The sequence below is a fragment of the Paroedura picta genome, chromosome 7 (genome assembly GCF_049243985.1).
Source record: "Paroedura picta isolate Pp20150507F chromosome 7, Ppicta_v3.0, whole genome shotgun sequence".
NCBI classification, from domain to species: Eukaryota; Metazoa; Chordata; class Lepidosauria; order Squamata; family Gekkonidae; genus Paroedura; species Paroedura picta.
In genome coordinates this window covers 30,611,791-30,632,258 of record NC_135375.1, presented here as the reverse complement: position 1 = coordinate 30,632,258, position 20,468 = coordinate 30,611,791, and the positions used below count along the sequence as shown (strand labels likewise).

Here is a 20,468-nt window from a genome sequence, read left to right as displayed (position 1 = left end):
GCCCGCCTTCCCTTCCCTTCCCATCCCACCCCACACGAACGACAACAACGCCGCGGGAGCGAGCCGGGGACGCGAAGGGGAGAAGTTTGTGCAGCCAGAGCGCAGCGCCGGGAACTGCGCCGCGACCTACGCTGGAGGGCCGAGCCAAGGGAGGGAAGGAAGGAAGGAAACAGACCGCCGTCGCTTGGCTCCCTCCTCCTCCTCGCCTTTTGCAAGGTAAGGCTAACGGCCGCCCTTCTTCTTTGCATGGAGAGGTCCGCTGCAGAGTGACGAGAAAGCTCGGGCTGTTCCGCCGCAGAGTCTGCTGCTGCTGCCTTTCCATAGGGAAGGGACGGGAGCCCTCCTAGCTGGATCGCGAGGGCCGAAGAATGCAGAATGTTCTTCTTGTTGTTGTGCCAGGCGCTGGGTGGCTAAAAGGACCTCGTTTTTCTCATCTCTCGGGAAATTGCTGGTCCCCGTCAGGTGGGTCATGATCCCCCTCCCATCCCTCGGTAAATCAGACTGCACACCTCTGGGCTGTGGAGAAGATGCTCGAAATGGCCGGGTTCCCGAACGAGGCGTGTGTTGGCGGGATTTAAATAGGCGTGTGCTTAAATGAGCGTGATTCTGCTCAGCTTAAGTACCCTGAGCCGTGGAGCTGTTAATCTGCCCAATGTAGTTTATAGCGCATAGATGTAGGTAATATCAAGAATCCCTGTCAAGAAGGCATCCCAAAACAGTGGCGTTTGAGCTGGTAGCCTAGGCCAAGTTATATAACCCTATATGGGAAATGTAAAATATTATGGCAGGGATGCTCTGAATCATCCCCTCGTACTAGCGTTTGCCTCCAGAGGGCCCTTGCCGCCACTAAAACAAGATATAATTTGTGTTGATATATGGCACCACTTTCTTCTTCCGTTACTTGAAAGCTTTTTGTAGCTCATTCAGAAGTCCAGCATCAGCTGAATTGTGTAAGCCAAAACTGGTTGTTAGTATTTTCTGTATTATCAATAAAGGGCTTTTCTTCTCCCAGGATATAAATGGGAAAGTATTGTGAGGAAAAAGTGGCAGCCTGAGAAGTCTGACTGAAATATTTGCATAAAGTTATATAATTTCAGAAAAGATGTGGAATGCAAATGAAGCTCTGAGTCAGCACCATATCACAAGTTTGCATTGAGGTCAACATGTTCTCGTTTAAGTCCTAAGACTGTGTAAGAAGATGGCACTTAAATTTTAAAAAAATCAAAATATCATTATCTTGTCATTCTTAAATCTGGAATGCAGTTTCCTGGATTCAATTGTGTAATGGTTTTTTGGGGGGGAAAGGAATGATTTTGAACCTGAACATAAAGTTGTATGGTATGTTGCCCATAGATGCTGGAGATATGAATTAGCCCCACCCCCTTTTCCTGATACACTTGTACCATTATGGGAATACAACTTTGCTAGCCTGAGGCCCAGATGGTTACATACAAGCAAACTTCTATAATATGGTGGCTAAATTTGAACTGCAAGCCAGGAAGCTGATGTTTTGGGATTTCAACTCTTAAACATCAAGACCTTTGAATCCTGTCTGGTAATTTTTGTGCTTTGTTCAAAATGTGGCAAAAAAGAGGGGAAAAATGGACTTAACAATTCAAAAGTTTGTGCAATATGGCAACTAAAATCCCATCATAAACATAATTGCTTCCTTCTCAGTCTATTGAAATTATTGGGGTAAGAAGGATGCTCTCTGTTTAGGATTGCACTGCAGGAGTATGAGCCAGGATATTTCCAGTAATTGCTTCTCATTCCTAAACCTAATGGTTATTTTGGCCAGTCTGTTGTCTCTCGGCATCATCTTCCTATCTGCAATACGGGGATAGGTTAGTAATCTCAAACTTAAGTCTGAAGAATATGCTTGGATAAAGAAGCAAATGGGGAAAAACCCTTGAAAATAAAGGCCAGTAACTGATAAACAAATGTAATACATCTGAGCTACATTTTGGATAACAAGTGAACACTGGTATTTCATTCATACCTTGCCACAGATGCTTTTAATCTTTAAAGTGCTACTGGAGTCATGCTGTTTTCTGCTGCTACAGACAAACACATCTACTCTTCTTGAACTACCAGCATAAATATAATCATCAACAATTCAAATGTAGCTTCACCTTAAACTTTCTATAGAACCACAGTGGCAGACCTAGATTCATATGTGAAGATTTTGAACCCAGCCCTTGGTAAACTCAAATAAGTGGGTAAAAGTGAGTGATATCTCCCCTTCCCTTTGAATTCAAGTGATTTTTAATGGCACTAGAAAGCAAGCCTTGTCTCTTTGTTTCTCAGCTTGAACAAATTATTCCTCCCAAGAAATCCATGTTTTTATTTAATCCAAGAAGATGTGTACTTTAAATCAGGTCAAAACTTTGTTTTGTGTAGCTTCAGTTTACAGAAATTAGGACCCTGAACATGAGTATAATGGCTCTTTTTGTCCCAGGGGTGAGGCATCTTAGTATATCCCACCAATCAAGTGAAAGAAACAGGTCTTAATTTCAAACTTCCTGTCACCACTGGTGGTGGTCTCAATTCATTTCCTGCCTTATTGCAGTATTTTTGTAGGAGCTACATCCAGAGATCTGGGCAAGGGGTTGGAAAGATATCAGAGAGGAGTAAAACCATGAAGGCTTAGAAAGCTAGCCAACAATTGTTTTAAGAACAAGGGGTTTAACCATAATCACACTGCCTTTTGTCACTTTTCTCACACTTAGAGGTAAATTAAAGTCCTAGTGTCTTCTCTGTGCCGGTTGTTGGTCCAGGCCGTGTCCTCTTGGTCCTGTCATCCTTGGTGGGTGATGAGAACTGAAGATAATTTGGTGAGACTTCTAGAAAATTGGAACTGTGTGGGAAAATAACTCCCACATCAGTGACACTTCCTGTAGGTGGAAAACAATCTTGTCACATGATTCAGACTCCCTTTGCACACACCCCTTCCCTGCAAGGGGGAAAGAGTTATTTAAAGCAAGGGTTGCCACTTCACTCTTCAGTCCATTTTGCATCTGAGGGACAGTGATGAAAAAAGCAAAATACTTGGCTAGTGATATAGCATTCGTTAGTTACATTTGTCTTTGTTGTTGGGATATGCAGAACTCTGCAGCCCATTACAGAGGAGCTCTGTCCATATCCTAATTAACCATTATGCATTAAGTTTAATGCCCTCGTTGACTTGCTTTCTAAGAAGTTAAGGCCGTGACTTACCAGCATTTGCTAAGAGCTTTAAGCATGAAATAATTGTCCACAGTTGAATAACTACAAGTCAAAAAGAATATTAAGAAATCTAGTTGCATCTCTTAAGACTAATTTTTATTTACTTGGGTGAGTTACACCCTCCCCCCCATTTTACTGGTTTAAAAAAATTCTTCAGATTAATTGGATTTTTCTGATTTCTTGATTCAGGGAAGCTTCACAAACTTGAAAATGTCATCTGTCAAACGCCTTGTATACTCGGTCATCAATTTCTTGCGAGAACAGAGTCAGATGGATACTTTCAGTTCAGATGAACAAGAAAGCCTGGAAGGTTGGTGGTAATTGATGAGTGTGATGTTTCTCAAAGCCTGAAGAATGTTTTGGAGTTTCTCAACAGTAAAAAATTAGAGACAGGCTGACATAGGGTATAATATGGAATGGATCTGGGGTTATCTGGAGCTTGGGGAACAGTTTTTTCTGGGTAGAGGCACCAAATTTGCAGCTTGTGCCTCCTCTCAAAATTTCCCCCAAGCTCCAAAAAGATCAGACTAGGGGCTCTAGTTATATGGACCCCAAAGAAGATGCCTCCATTCTCCATTGGTTTCAGTGGAAGGGGGGAAAAGGTGCCTTCTTGAAGAAATCAGTGGCACTAGAGGTATTTAAAGGGCTTATAGTCCCTTTAAACACCTTCTCCAACAGTGAGTTCACCTGAAAAGGGTTTAAACTTTGATTATCTTGCAGTTCTGAAAATCCCAATTTTTTGGGATTTTGATGGTTTGGCCATTTCAGATAGCTGAAGAAATACCCAAATAAAAGAATAGCCAGAAAATACCAATAAAATATTTTAATGTCATTTTTCTGGCATACCACTACTCAGCACTGTAACTTTTTATTAACTGTGATATTTTGTAAGGCTCTTTTCTTAATTTTGAAATATTGTCTGGAAGTAAGGGAAATTTAAACAACACTTTTATTCCAAACAATTTGCTTTAAACTGCCCTGTCCTGAAGTTTCAGAACAGTTTATGAGAATAGAAAATAAATGAGGCTGTCTTGTCCTAGGAAGATCAAAAATATTTTGGAAAGTCTGCACCTTGGTATTAATAAATGTTCCATTGGTAACATATTTGCTTGTTGATGGTCACATGCATATGTTAAGTTAAAATGTTCCTGTTATATAAAGCAAAACAAATTCCATAAACTTGAATGGTACATGAGCAGAATGATCTAAACTCATTTCCAGGTTTCCTAGTACTCTGGTTTCTCTTCAGATCGCATAAATCTTTCCTAGTACTTTAAAAACTTTTTCTCTCTAAAAAAATTGATTTGTCTGGACCAGTGGCGAAATATATTTCAACTGCAAGAGCCTGTTTGGTTATATGTTATGTTGGACTCAAAGACTTGGAGCTGGATTTTATAGCTCCCTTCTGCTGAATGAGGGTTTTTGGCCCAGAGCAAGCCTAATGAAAATGAGTTATAGTCTTGATCCAAATCCTGGCTCAAATCTAGAGTTTTTCAAAGAAATTAAGGTATACCATTAGTCTTACCCTGGCTAGTTCCCCAATTTGTATAGATACAGATAAATGGTGGCTCAAAAACTGAATCCCTACCTAACATTCCCTCAGGTCATCAGTTGTCAGTCCTGCTATGGGCTTTGAGTCCTGATGGTGGCAAAAAATAATCATGTAATACCCCTTGCTACAATTTGGCAGCCCCAGTCAGATTAAATGTTGCAGTGCTTTACAAATAACTAACATAGCATGCTTTCAGTGGTCTGTATGATGTTCAGAAGCTTCTTTATGTGCTATGATAAGCCAAACTTCCTATTTGTCTGCTGTACCACTTATTTCCATGGTAACCACTGTGTTTGAAAATACGTAAAGATACGTAGCGCTTGTTTGCTGGATGTTTTCCGAACATTTTTCTTGTCATGAAGTAAAGGCAAGTTCAAATACCTTGTTCCTTATCCTCTTTTTTCTTTTATTCATCTATTCAATTGATTTTTTAGCCTGCCTCTCTTGATTTTTAGCTCACCTCTTTTTCTCCTTTGCACACACTGATTCCTTTCTTGTCTAAGCAAACCATAGTTAGCTTATCATCTAGACTGGATGCAGAAGAGGAGGAAACACATAAGCCTGCAGAATATGATGTTTTGCATCAAGTCAAGTTTTCCTAGAGACACACTTGTGAACTAACATGAGTCTGCCTTTTCCTTCACAGTTGAAGCAGGGAAAGAGGCAAATGCATAGCCTTTATCTGGATTAAAGTGTTACAAAGGGCTTAGTACTTATCTTGCATTTAACAGTGTATTATCCTCTGGGTTATCTTACGTTGATAGGCAGAGGACAGCAGCACTAGTTGTTCCTCTTTCTCAAGATAAAAGCTAATATTTAGCACATATTTTGGATTAGAGGATTGTTTTTATAATTTACCAGGAAACGTTTGATCACCTTAACTGGAATAACTGAGTAGTTCATGGATTTGGACCTAGAAATAGCAATCTGGTTTTAAAATCTGCAACATACTTAGAAGCGTGTTTTTTCTTATAGAATTTTCTAGGCCTTACATTAAGAGCCTCTTGTGGCGCAGAGTGGTAAGGCAGCAGACATGCAGTCTGAAGCTCTGCCCGTGAGGCTGGGAGTTCAATCCCAGCAGCCGGCTCAAGGTTGACTCAGCCTTCCATTCTTCCGAGGTCAGTAAAATGAGTACCCAGCTTGCTGGGGGGTAAATGGTAATGACTGGGGGAGGGACTGGCAAACCACCCCATATTGAGTTTGCCAAGAAAATGCTGGAGGGCGTCACCCCAAGGGTCAGACATGACCCGGTGCTTGCACAGGGGATACCTTTACCTTTAGGCCTTATACCACAAAGGCAGTCTTCCACAATTAAGAAGGGTACATTTGCCCATCAACCTCCAGTTCTGATATATGTATTTCCTTTATTATGTTTCCCCTTGGAACCATAATAAACAACAAATGGTAATAAACAACAAATGGTAACGATATAACGTATGCTTGTTATTCCCATTTGATTTTTCAATCTGTTGAGCATCTTAATTATGTTGTATGCTGATTTGTAACTGCCACTTCAACGTATCTGAAGAAGTGTGCATGAAAGCTTATGCCTTGAATAAAGCCTGAATTAAAAAATCGTGTGTTAAAGATTCCTCTGTAGTTGAACTTTGTTCTACGGCAGAGGCAGTTTGCTTAGGGAAAAGCTTTAATATTTGGAGAGAGATGTGGCATAAACAACTGCAGTGTTTTGCCCTAGTGAAATACACAGAACAAACACAAATTCACACTTGCCCTCAAAATAGAGTATTGATTGAGGTGTATCCAACCTTTTCATAGCTGGTTTTGTTTGTTTGTTTCACTGTTCACATTGGTACTAAATGTCATAAGATAATCAGTATTTAAGCATGTCAGTACAAGAATGAGTCACTTCCTTTTTTAAAAAAAGTACTAATCATTACTTTCTTTACAGTGGCAATTCAGTGTTTGGAAACAGTTTTTAAAATCAATCTGGAAGATTCTCATCTTGCAATACCAGTACGCTTGACAGACATGTTTGCAGACTGTTGTCATAAGGTAAGCAATGAATTAGCACATAGGTTTTACAATTTTAAAATAGTTTAAAGAGAGCCTTGCAGTTTTGTGAGGATGCTAAGCTTAAGCTCTGCATCAAAAGAAATTCCTTTAAGCTAGTATTGATGGTAGCTTTTGGGGGGCGGGCGCTCTTCGGGTTGGCCCAATCAGGCCGTGCGCATCTTTGCTGTGCGCAACCTGATTGGGCCGCTAAATGTGTCCAGTCAGAAACAGAAGCCGTACACAGGAAAGGGAGCCCAAACATAGTCCGGACACTCTCCGCCCAGGGCTCTTCCCAGATATTAGAGCCACAAAGTGGTAAGGATAGTGTATAGATTGAACTGTCCAACTTCTACCTTGATTCTAAACTGTCTTTGTTCTGAGGCATAATCATTTTTGCCGCATATTATTGAGCTAACATTGACCCTAGTCCAAACCACAGATTCCTTGCACATGGATTAGGCCGTGTGCTATAATGGATACATGTAGATCTATCAAACAAATATTTTGACTGCTCTGATTGCTGGTTTGGAAGAAAGCAGTATGGATTCAGCCCTTCCACCCTCCCACGTAGGTAATTGAGGCATAAAAATTGGTTTATGTGACACGACCCAGCATGAACCACTGCACTTGTGTGTCCAAGAGTTAGACTCAAGGTTTGTATTTTTTTTTTTAAGACATAGCTGAGGACTGGGAAAACTAATTTCGAATACTCCATGTCACAGTGTTGTTTTGACTGGCTTCTTTTTCAGTTTTTAGAGATGTACTTCATGAAAGGTGTACTTTATATCCACTGATTTCTCCATTCCTAGATTGGATTATATATGTTCATTCTAGAATAGCTAATTGTGGCCAAATTTCTCTTTTAGTTTGATGACAGAATGAAGGTAAATCTAGAAAGCTTATCCAGAAATGAGACTTGTCTTTTTCAAAATTCATACAGAACGATATACTGCCTCTCTCAGATTCTTTGCCCGAGGATATTGAGAAAGCTGACCAGCTGAAAGATGAAGGTATGCATTACAAAGAGGAACTAGCTTCATTTTATCATAGCTCTTATAGTTGGTGCCCATACTAAAACATGGCTTTTGCATGGACAGGTTTTTAGTCTAGTAGAAAACTATATTATAGAGTGGCAGATGCTGTATTTTGGAGAGTGGTTAGTGTGATGGCTGATCTGGAGAAGATTTAAGAAGCTGAGCAAAACAAAAAATGTTATGTGTTTTTACTGAGAAGCAATTCCCACTGAGGTCAATAATATTCATTCCTATAGAAATGTGTGTGTGATTCTTTAGTTTGTTTTTTTTCCTTTCACAGACTGTCCAGTATTCTTGCCACCTTTATTCTGCTAGCAAGGCCAGCTTCATCCACCTATTTGGGTTTCAGCTATCAGTCCCTCACATCCTTCATTCTTATTCCAAGTGTGCCTGTATAGACGCATAGAGTTAGAATAGGGCATGTAGGTCATCTAGTCCACTCCCGTGCTTAGTGCAGGATCAGCAAATAAATAAGATCAGATCAGATTTGCACAGCAAACTTAACTGAAAGTTTAAAACAGCTGAATTAATGTAGTATATAAATACAGCCTTCATAATGGCATTCTAAGCTGTCAGCAGAAACCACTGACAACCTAATAGGCTTTTGGAACAGAAGAGAGAGGCAGGGCTTCATGATTATATCTGGAAGTCCATTCTGTGAGATGGGAACAACAATGGAGAATATACTTGAGTGGGCAGAAATTGCTGCTTGGAGTAAAAGCAGTAAAAGAAGAGATGAGTTGGCCGAATGAAGTTAGGGTAGAGGGAGAGGTTCCTGGACCTACCATCCATTTCCACTTCCATTTCCCTTTCCGTTGAATGCAGTTGAATTCACGAGTGTAGTTGTCACTCGTTTACTGCAGCACCTTACCAGTGGCAGCAGTTGTTGACTTGTATCCTGTGGTCCTTTCATTAAGTGAGGAGCTTTTCTCTAGCACAGAAAATCGTGCGCTCATGATGAGGCTCCTTATTCTGGACAAGGCTCTTTGCATAGCAGAAGGGAGTTGCTGAGGCCAAGTTAACATTTATAATGAATGGTTATTAGTATGGTTATCTACCCGTACTTCATGCCTGTCCTGTAGGTCAGTGGTCCCCAACCTTTTTCAGGCCTGGAACCAGGGGGGGGAGAGGGAGAGTGGTGCTAACTGGCAGGCGCAAACGCGCTGGTGCAGAGCTGCTGCGCCTGCACCTCCCCCCCACAGCGTGGCACTCACCGGTGGGCGCAAACGTGCAGACGTAGAGCTGCTGCGCCTGCGCGTTTGCGCCCGCACCTCCCTCTGGCTTGAGCGAAGCAGCCGATTTCTCCTGGCGCAGTGAGTGCCGCACCGTGGGTTGGGGAGGCACGCCCGGTGGCACGCCAGCACCGCGCCTCCCTGCCCCCCACCAAAGCCCAGTACCAAGGGCTCCATGGCCTGGTACCTGGCTGCGGCCTGGGGGTTGGGGAACATTGCTGTAGGTCATAAATACTATTCCTGGTTTACAGATTTGAAGCAAAGGGGGTGAGGTTTAGTGATGCATCTTAAGCCATCAATATGTTTTGATATTTAGTCAAACATTTATACTCCACCTTTCCTTGTGGTTCATATGGCATCTGAATGATCACAGAACCAGTTATTAGAATGCTGTTTACTAAAACTGTACTGGTTTGTAGATCTCTTGTATTCAGCAAACAAAATTTATGTAATGTATTAAAGGTAAAGGTCTGCGCCACAAGAGGCTCTAATGTATTACTTAATGTAATGTATTACTTAGCAGCAAATAAATGGTCTGACAAAGTATGTACAGTGCTGTTCTGCTCATACTAAATTTCCAAATTGTGTCTGTTTATGAAAAGTTAATCATTAAGGGTAACAATTGCATCATTGCTTTATGAGGTGTAGTTTACAGTGATGCATGACATTTATGCACACTTGGCATTCAATCTTGTTAATTAAACACAAGTTTAGGGCTTCTGTTTATTTCAGGTAATAATCACATGAAGGAAGAAAATTATGGGGCTGCAGTGGATTGTTATAATCAGGCTATAGAACTGGATCCCAATAATGCTGTCTATTATTGCAACAGGTAAATAAGTATCTAATATCTTGAAGGTTTATTTTTCTCTCTAATTTCTTCTTTCAGCTCACAGCTAGCACACATACTACTACCATGTAATTAGCTTATTTGGTGTTCAAAGCACTTCATGTGCATTTATCTTATTATGATCTTTCCAATAGTCCTTTAAGGAAGGATAGGGTAAAAACAGCACTAGTTCTGACCCTGGTTTGGTCACTAGAGTCCCATGGCATTTCCTTGTTTGGTCTTTCTGAAGTCTAGCCTGTCCTTTTATCCCTGCAGTAGTCAGAATTATGAAACCAGTTTTGTCCATTTCACTGAGAACTAAGGCTGCAGTGCTAAATCTATTTGCTTGGAAATAGTCCAATTAAAATTAACTTCCAAGAAAGCATAGTTAGAATGCCTATTTTAAATCCTAGGGCTTCACCTTAACTTAGACAATTTGGTGGTTGGACCAAGACCTAACACACAAAGCTGCCCTATTTGGTTCAGACTGTAGGTTTATCAACATCAGTATTGTCGGACTCAAACGGGGAATTAAGTGTATCAAATGAAGAGCATAACCTATCTTTCTCTGTATTAATAATGTATACTATTCGTACTGTTTTATCTTTAGCTTTGGAAAATAAAATAAAAATTCTGTAAAAAAAACCCCAAAAAACCCCATCAGTTTTGTCTATGCAGACTGACAGGGTTCTCCAAAGTTTCAGGTAGGGTTGACAACCTTCAGGTAGGACCTAGAGATCTCCCATAATCACAATTTATCTCAAGACTAAGATCACTTCCCTTAGAGGAAATGGCATCTTTAGAGGGTGGCTTTTTATGATGATAGCCCCCCCCCGAATTCCCTTCCCAGACTCCACCACCATATATTTAGAAACTTCCCAACCTAGTCTCCAGCTCCATGATCCACAATCTGATACGTCTAACTGGAGATACTAGGGATGGACCTTGGGACCTTCTGCATGCAAAGCAAATTCTTTTCCACTAAGTCATGACCTCTCCCCATATGTTGTTGATATTCATGTTTTCTAGCTCAGTTCTTTTTCATACTTCAGAGCTGCTGCTCAGAGCAAACTGAACAATTACAATGAAGCAATAAAAGACTGTGAAAGAGCAATAGCAATAGATCCAAAATACAGCAAAGCATATGGGAGAATGGGGTAAGTGAGCTAGTTGTCTCTCTCAAAATTGTATCAGCAGGGCCTGATCCAAAGATTACTATATCTGTATCTCTTTTTTCTAATGAAAATACCGGCTGAGATAATACCCTGTGAATAATTGACTCGGGCTCTAACCCATAATTTTTAGTAATATCAGGATTATGGCTATGCATTCAGCTAATCAGAATTTAACAACAAAACCCCAAAGGGGATTGATTTCAGATATTCATTCAGCTGGATTTTTTGTTTTGCTATTTTTCTGGCTATCCAAAACGGCCATCTTGAAAAATGTAAAAAGGATTTTTAAAAAGGGGAATTACCAGCAGATATGTTACAAATTTGATCCCTCTACCTCAAAAAATAGCTGTCTCAGACACTCTCAGATCAATTCTCCATTATAGTTTACGAGAGCGACTGACTATAATGGTTTCCATAGATTAGAATGGAGCTGGGGGGAGGGAATTGGCATTCCCAAATATTTATTGAATTCAAACACGATATTGCTATTGGGATTCAGGAATAATGGGAAATACTGATATTTTCCAGTTTCACTGTACACAAACCTGAAAAATACCGTTGTTGTTTTTTTCATACCCCTAATCAGGATGAATGAAGTATGGTGAGATTTTATGTGGGCAATAAGCTCATTAACAGTGTTGGTTCTGTTTCTGTATGGCTTCTGTATGCCTTCATGTTCCAAAAACCATTTTCATAGAATTACAAGTTCAGTAGAATATTTCCTTTGCAGAACAGGATCTGCCAAGAAAAGGAGCCACTGTAAGCCACTTCAATGCTTGTGAAACAAAAGTTACTCTCATTTCTATGTTTTGTTGCTTACAGATTACTATATTATAAAAGTAATCCATAGAACAGTCTTTGCATGACTTCCTAGATAGGACATATGGATCAGGTAATTAAATGCTGGGCAAATATGTAACACTGGAGATTATATGACTTTCAGAGAGTTAGAGAATTAAAATCTATGAGCCTGGCGTTCCAAAATCCATGAGATTGAAATTGATTATTGATGAAAGGAATATTTTAAATTCTAAAACCTGCCCTCTTTCAATTAAGAAAATCTAGAAGCACCTGGAATTCTTTGTGCAAGAAGAGAAACATTAAGCACAGCATGCCATGTCAGTTATAGACAAGTGTTTACAGACAAACAGATGTGATTCAACTAGCACCTTAGAGACCAACAAGAGTTTCAGGGTATAAGCTTTTGATAGTTAAAGCTCCTTTTGTCAAACAGCTAGAAACTGAAATTTTTATCCTAAACAGCTTGATTATACCAGAAGGAAATGTTTGACAGCAGAAAATAAGAATTTGTCCCTATTCAGTCCTGAGGGACAGGGTTCATTGTTCTGAACTTGTGAATGAACTGAGGCTCAACAATGTTGTGTTTTCCCTTGAAAAAGTTGAACTTTATTATGGTGTTTGTATGTAACTGCAGAGAGCCATTATTGATAGCATTTTGCCATTTTGCATTTTGCCATCACATTTTACTGTAGCTTTCAGATTGGGTGCAGATGTGCTATTAAGAATTGTCCTTACCCAGGGGTAGTCAAACTGCGGCCCTCCACATGTCCATGGACTACAATTCCCAAGAGCCCCCTGCCAGCATTCGCTGGCAGGGGGCTCCTGGGAATTGTAGTCCATGGACATCTGGAGGGCCGCAGTTTGACTGCCCCTGTCCTTACCACTTGATTGGATGTTGCAGACTGCCAGTTTATTGTGTGATTATATCGCACTAGAAGAAGCTTTGTCTCTACTAAAAAAAAAAACTAAGCAAATATTGTAATCGAGATTAAAATGTTTCATTTAAATGAATTTTAATTAGGTCAGAAGAGAGAGACTTATTTTGTACTCGTGTTGACTGCCTTTTTTCATGTGTAGATTGGCTCTGACTTCAATGAACAAATACCAGGAAGCAATCAACAGTTACCGAAAAGCACTGGACCTTGATCCAGAAAATGACTCTTATAAATCAAATCTGAAAGTAGCTGAGCAAAAATTAAGAGATGTGGCCAGTCCAGTAAGTTACCTTTAAAATCTGTTTCACTGTTCAAACAATAAACAAATACAACATTTAACTGTGGTGCTTGATACATATACTTCGATTTCAGATTGGAACTGGATTGAGTTTTGATATGGCAAGCTTGATAAACAACCCTGCCTTCATTAGTATGGTGAGTACATTTAAAATAAAATTGTGGCATCTGTTTTGTCTTGCTTGAGCAGTTTTTTTTAGCTTCAAACCCTTCCTGCTCTCTCTTCACCTATATAATGATTTTGACCAGTACTGTTGACCTAATAGCCTTTGTTTTTATTAATGTCCAAGCCCCATATTATATTTTAAGAGATACTGTTGCTGTGCTGTATGGAGCTTTTGTAGCAATTAAGTTACATTTTTAACATATCATAAAATGAACCTTTTCCCACAATGCTGCGAGAGTAGTCCATTTCAAAATTGTCCAGTGAAACATTGGTTGCATTACTACTCATCTCTATTTCAGGCAGCAAGTTTAATGCAGAACCCACAAGTTCAACAACTGTAAGTATAAGCACGTAGTGCAGAGTCTTGTGCATGCCAAAGTAATAGGTTATTCTGAAAACACTGACCATATGGGTCTGAGTATTCATTTTTTTTCAGTGGCAGAATCCTGGAGTTGGATTATTATTAGTCAGCACTTTTTGATGACTGGCAATTCAGGACTTGACCTGAGCAAAAAGCTACTAAATGTTTTGTATGCCAGATGGGTAGATAGGATGGGCAGAGGAAGGGAAGAATAGACTTTGGTGCTCTTGACTCAAGATCAAAGTCTAAATTGGAATCAAGGAAAAGAACACATGGCACGAACCAAGCTTGAGTTAGATGAATAAAACACTATATTATTATGCAACCTAATTCATTGGGAAATTCATAGGTATAAATCCCACTGCAGTTCATGAAAGTAGCACAAGAGGACAGCTGTGTGTTGTGCAATTCCCTGTTTTGAACTGGGGGGGGGATTGTGAACAGTCATCTTGAACTCCTTTCTCCAGTAATTTAGTTATGGTGACCTTTTACGTTTACTTGCAGCTCGTTTGCTTATAATACAGTAAAGAGCAATAACCATTCAGAAAAGATCTATATTGTTTTGCAATATCTATTGTATAGGATGTCTGGGATGATGTCAAATGCTATCGGAGGCCCTGCTGCTGGTGTTGGTGGTCTCACAGATTTGTCAAGCCTCATACATGCGTAAGTACTATTAATTTGGATAATTCCTCCGGAGGCTCAAGTTTGTGAAAATGGCTGTTTTTTAAAGTGACCATGTTAAGATTTCTGACTTTTGTTTGCTACATTAATCAAAAACTGAGAATGCTTGATTAGAAGGGGGGAAAAGGAATAATGCATCTTTGTATCTTTCTCGCTTGGGAGCAAAAGGGGGAAGGAGGTGGTTGGTCTGGAAAAGGGAAACAGCTATTTTTTTGCTCCAGCAAATGGGAGTCTTTGAACATTGCCGTCACAATTGGTTTCCATTGGTGACTCTCCTGGGAGAAGGTTTCAGAAAAAGTAGGGCTTCCCAGCTCCCTGTTTTTCACTCAATGCAAGGTTGTGCACAAGGGGGGGGGGTGGTTTGGGGAGTTTAACCCCCCCCCCCAAAAAAAAAGACTAATTAAAAGAAATAACAGAAAGAGCTCCTCACTGAATCAGGAAAAGCCTATTAACAATGGTACAAGATAGGATTTTAATTGTAGATGGTACAAGATAGGATTTTAGTTGTAGACTATTTTAAATTGTGATTTTGAATGTTTAACTACTTTGTCAACCACCCTGAGCCCGCTTGTGGTGAGGGACAGTATATAAATATAACAATATGAAGACAAATACAACTTTGAACAAAAGACAGCGGAGTCCAAAGTATGATACTGTCTATAAACAAAATCATTTGTTTATTAGACAGTTGAAGTCAGCAAGACACTTAACTTAAAAGAAACTGTCTTGCAATTCACCCTTCCCCCTACAAGCAACAAAATGTATTTGTTCTGTAGTAATGAGTCATGGAATATAGGTGGGTTACATTAATATGGCATTATAGCAGACTTTCTCAACCAAGGTTTCATGAAACCCTGGGTTTCTTAGAAGCCCTGGAGGGGTTTCCTGAGTGGGTAGTAGTAAATATATATATATATATATATATATATATATATATATATATATATATATATATATATATATATATATATATATATATATATATATAAAGTTTTTAAAGCATTTCTTGGGTGATATTACCATGTAACCTATCTGCCTCCAAATGGCCAATAATGGGCCTGGGGTGGGTGGGAAGGGGAGTAGCCCCAGGTGGGCTTGTATACAGCTATACTTCCCAACCATATTCTGCACCATTATGCCACTTCTGGCATTTCTTGTTTCAGGGGTTTATCAACAGTAAAATACAGTAAAAAAGAATGTTTCAGGAGTTTATCAACAGTAAAAAAAAGTTGAGAAAGGCTTCATTATAAAGTTGTTTTTTTTATTTGTGAGACACTTCGGTAGCTCTTATGAGTGCAGGGGGGGTATACATTTTATAAAATGAATAATATACATTAAAACAGAAGCAATGCACTTACAGGAATCTCTGCTATGTAGTAAGCAAGAATGAAAATGGGATAAAGTTTTGAAAATTCAGTGTTTTTTTTTAGAAAAATGTTTAATGCATTATTTCCTGTGCTATAGTACGGAGTCATCACTTCTATTTACTATTTTGCCGCTTACATTGGTGGACATTTAAGGTCTCTGCCGTTCAGTTATTTTCCTCCAATTCTTTAACTATTTGTCTTTCCTGGCTAGGGGAAATGAGGGTCTTCAAATGACCAGTGTCAGACAAAGACTGGAACTACTTCCTTTATTGTATTGATATGCTACTTTTCCATGCTAGGCATGCTCAGGCAGCTCATAAAATATTTAAAACAACTAATTACAATTATGAAACCTCAAGAAGCTTTAACAGTTAAACAAAACTCAACTTTAAAAATGGAATGAGAGGGCTGTGGAATCGATGGGTAGGCCTGCAACAGTCGGGTCATACTAATTTCTGTTGAGCCAGTGAGTTCCACAGCTCTGAGGTGGCAACCAAATGGGCAAGTCTCCTCTGAATGTATATTTGTGAGTTTGGATTTCTGTAGCAAATTGTAGTGCTTCACTTGCTTTGTACCCAAGTGCTTGTTTTTGTTAAGAACTTGGTTCATGGTTTCCTGTGTTTTGAGTAGTGCACGCTGTGGGTTTTCTTCTTGTTTACTGATTTTTGTGAAAAATAATTTTTCAGGGGACAGCAGTTTGCACAACAGATACAGCAGCAAAACCCAGAGCTCATAGAGCAGCTGCGAAACCACGTCCGAAGCAGATCTTTCAGTGGCAGCACAGAGGAGCACTCCTGATTCACGAGCCACGTGTCAGAATGTTGTTCTACTAACTCCAAAAGGCATATTGTAGCTTGTAGCAAATATCACCATTGTAACTCTTCTCAGACATGAGACAGGAAATCTTTTGTGTGTATTCCTTATTGTCTGTTGAAAACAGATTCATTGCACACAGATCTGAACATATCATGTATGTATATCGATGCCTTTGTAAATGGAATATAAGTAGAGCTGGTGACATTCAAATCTCTATGTACAAGGGAACATTTTCATAGCAAGTGGACGATGGTACGTTACTCCTCGTTCTTTCCTGGGGAGAGTAGATTTTATTTACACACCAAGATTGCATATTGAAGCAGAGATCATCAGATAGGAGACGAGTGGAGCAGATAGTGCTGATGGACCGTGTAATCTTGTACAGAAATTGTTTAATGTTGTATAAGGCAGCCTCTCTCAAATCAGAGGACTGGCCCCCATGCAAGCCTATGGGAGATGCAACGAATTCTGCATGCCTTATTGGAAATAAGCCTATAAAGGCTCAGCTCTCTCTCTTTTCCGCCCTAAGTGAATCATCACTTTATTGTGATGGCATGTGAAGGAAAAAGTAACAAGTCCGGTGGAGTTATTTCAGGCTGTAGGGGGAGAAAGTGTGTTCGAGCAAACAGGTACTGGGGTGGACTGGGTCCGTGCTAGACTGGGAAGGTGAAGTTGTGCCGAGTCTACAGTAGATATAGCCAAAGATTGTTTGATGAGCATGGACTGCCTACTGCATTTTCAAAGGGTGTGCTGTTTGAGAGAAGTAGCAGCTTGTGTTCTCCAGGGGGTGCATGACCTGGTTTCCCTACAGCCGTTGTAGATGTTCACAGCTCTAAAAAGACAATATGGTTCTGCTCTATGTCAGGAATAGGGGTTGGAGGAGAGAGAAAACAGAAAGAAACAGACCATATTTTTAACTTGTGATTGAATACTGGGGGATTTCACAGCACCAAAGCAGCTTACTATGCATGGCTGACGGAAAAGGGGATGAATTCATAAGAGAGAGAAGTGATACATAGGAATGTAAGCAACACTATTCATAATATAAAACATGTTAAGATGGGAAGTCTGCCAACAATACTCTGAAACTCTCTGTAAACCTAAAATTTCACCCTGGAAATACCTCTGAAAAATTCCCATCATGGAATGACAAATATTAAGGTAGTTAATATGGTGAGCTTAACATTAATCTGTTTAAGTATCTATGAAATAATTGTATACATATTAGTATATCTGTCTTAATTGCTTACCTTTTAAAAGAGTGTTTAGAAGACTCTTCAAGTTCATAAGATGACATGCATCTCTCTGTTCTGGTAATGTCACTGGTCTATTTTGCTGTATCTTGGTGTCTTTATCATTTTTCTTCCTGACTTGCTACATGTGCCCTCTTCCTACCAATTTTTTTTAGACTTCCTTTTGCACTTCTGCAGAACTGTTTTAGAAAGCTGTTCAGGAGCCAGATTTTTCCAAGGTGACAGTATTAAAGCATTATTCAGGGGAACATTGCTTAGCAAGAACATTGTGTGGGGTACAGAAACTAATTGCTGCTCTATTTCTTAAAATCTTTCAACGTCCACTTAGTTTAGAACAACCAATGGGATGGATTCAGGTGACCCTCATGGATCTATCCTTTCCACAAAGCCTAATGCTTTCAAGTCTGTTTCCAGCAAGTTTTCCAGCCGCATAAGTATAACTGGTTATTAGTGTGGGTGCACCAAATATATTTTGGGCATAATATGAGGCTGAACAAATGTAAAGAAAACACTGATTCAAAATACGGATGATAGCCTGCCTGAAGCTGTCTTTAAAAGCAAAGATATAATCTCCTCAGCCCACTAATTGCATTTGTGTATTTAACTATTCCAAATTATAAGTGGCAGCAACTACTTAGGGCTGGGTGGCCTAAAGTCATTGGGAAGTTGATCACTGGGAAAATTCAGCTAAGTGGCAACTTGCCAATTTGCCATTGCAGTGGTGGTGGTTGTAACTAGTCAGATTCGATGGACAGATGTGCTCTTATGAATACATATAGGGCCTGAGTACCACTTCATGCAGCCTTTAAAAAATTAGGCAAAGATGTTTTTGCAATGGCACAATAGTAGCCGTTTTTACAACACTGGACAGATGGATTTCCAACTGCTCATTTCAGAAAAGAACATTTGACAGTGGCTGTTCTCATTCTACTCTTAATTCATTGTCTGTTTTCCACAGAAGATCTATGAATCAGTCTTGTGCTGTTTTTGGAATAAGTTTAATAAAGGAAAACGAAACCACAAAGCACTAAATTTGCGTTGTATTTATATTGTATATATGGTATTGTTTTTCCAATTATACATAAAGTGATTTGGTTGTATAAAAATGGACTTGTTTTGACAAGGTTCTACTGTCACTTATGAAGAGAGTCCTATCACCAGAGTGACACGTTCCTGAAAATATTGTGAAGATCCTGAGTTCTGTATGATTGGCTTACAAGTGTGGGAATGACTTTCACATCAAAATATCTAGAAATAACTAACAGCCCGTATTCCTAATGGTGCATTTGCAATGTAGTCATTTTATAGAGTTGATATTGGGAGACAATATTTAAAAATATCGATGCAGTATAGTGATGAGCACTCTAGTTACAATTCTCCACGTAATGGAAAGACTCATTAACAAATATGAGTTGAAGGAAGTCTTGACTAGAGGTAGCTGTTTAGAGTACATCTCAGAACTAAGTGGATTTTGCATCACTTTTGATCTAACAGGTTGTGTAACGAGACAATGTTTTATTACGCAAAAGATCAGAAATATCTTCCTTTCATGTCTAAGTGCAATCCCTACCACAAGCATAGCCTTGTAAGTCCATCGACGATGCAAGAAGAGCAGTGGTTGGATTTTAAACTATAGTATTTACCTTCAGCCTCAGTCTTCGGCTGAAATTCTTAATTCTTGGCACTGTTCCACTTCCTACATTTCAAAAGTAGTCTGAGTTAGGATGTAGGTATTTTTTTTAAGGAATGCCTGAAATCTTCAGCTTTTTTCTATCACCACTGCTCAATGGCAGCTTAGCAGCCACCGGTGATCAGTGCATTGCTTTTTTCTGAGTATTTCTTCATCCCAACCATGAAACGTTTTGGGGGGAGGATAAGGAGGAAGAGTACCTTAGCGTGCACATAGTTGGATAGGCGTTTTTAGATTTATAAGCTGTTTATAGTCGTACTTGAAGCTACTTATAAGTAAAAACTACATCAATATAAAGAACCATTGAGCTTGCTAAGTATATCTATAAAACAGACCTCAGACAATGAAACCAGCAACAGCAAAATCTCTTAGTTAAAAAGCCTTGTTAAAAAAATTATTTTGGACTGTCACCTAGAATCCCTGACTAGGTTTTTTTTTGGAGGGGGGGATATTTCAAAGGCAAAGTAGCACTAATGAAACCACCTTTTCTCTAGTTGCTCCCTCCCTCACTTCTGAAGAATGGGGGCACAGAATGAGATTACTAGCACACTTGATGGAAAGAATTTTGCTGATAACAGTCTGAACCAACATCTGCCTCAAAAAGGAAGACTGCACAAAGCCCAGCTTTACTTCAAATCTAGAGCCACAAGAAGGGTGCCACAGATACAAAAAAGCCAGTGAATGTTGCAGTGTGTTCCAGGGAATGTTTTTGCCCAGCCAAAATGTATCATTTGAAGCCTCGGAGTCCAGAGGACTCAGGGGAACAAATACCAAACAAGAATAGGACAGTAATTTGTAAGAAGTTATGAATCTGGTTCATCTGTCAAAGTAACCCTGAAGCCTGCACACCATTATGAGGGCACATAATGAAACCTGAACAAAGGACTTCAGCCTTCTTAGTTACTTGAGAAAGGTGCAAATTGATGATTTTGTCCTAGTAGTTGTTGGTCTGAAAAGTCTACTTGATTGTCCCCTTTTCTCTACCCCATTACGTCCCTTTAAGGCAGCACTGTCTGAACATAGGAATACAGAATATCA

The 20,468-nt window shown here is 39.6% G+C and overlaps 1 protein-coding gene across 2 annotated transcripts; it reads left to right on the top strand.

The window, feature by feature from the left end:
- The first annotated feature begins 38 nt into the window (after positions 1-38).
- Positions 39-18,772, top strand: SGTB (small glutamine rich tetratricopeptide repeat co-chaperone beta). Of its 2 annotated transcripts, none has more exons than XM_077347257.1 (11): positions 39-216; positions 3,415-3,535; positions 6,687-6,790; positions 7,731-7,800; positions 9,789-9,888; positions 10,938-11,042; positions 12,939-13,077; positions 13,169-13,231; positions 13,559-13,596; positions 14,203-14,286; positions 16,358-18,772. In XM_077347257.1, exons 2-11 carry the CDS (start codon positions 3,436-3,438, stop codon positions 16,467-16,469), a joined length of 915 nt encoding a protein of 304 aa, XP_077203372.1. In that variant the 5' UTR covers positions 39-216; positions 3,415-3,435; the 3' UTR covers positions 16,470-18,772. The 2 variants fall into 2 exon arrangements, with proteins under 2 accessions (XP_077203372.1, XP_077203373.1); XM_077347258.1 differs by lacking the exon at positions 39-216 and adding an exon at positions 250-462.
- The last annotated feature ends 1,696 nt before the right edge of the window (positions 18,773-20,468 follow it).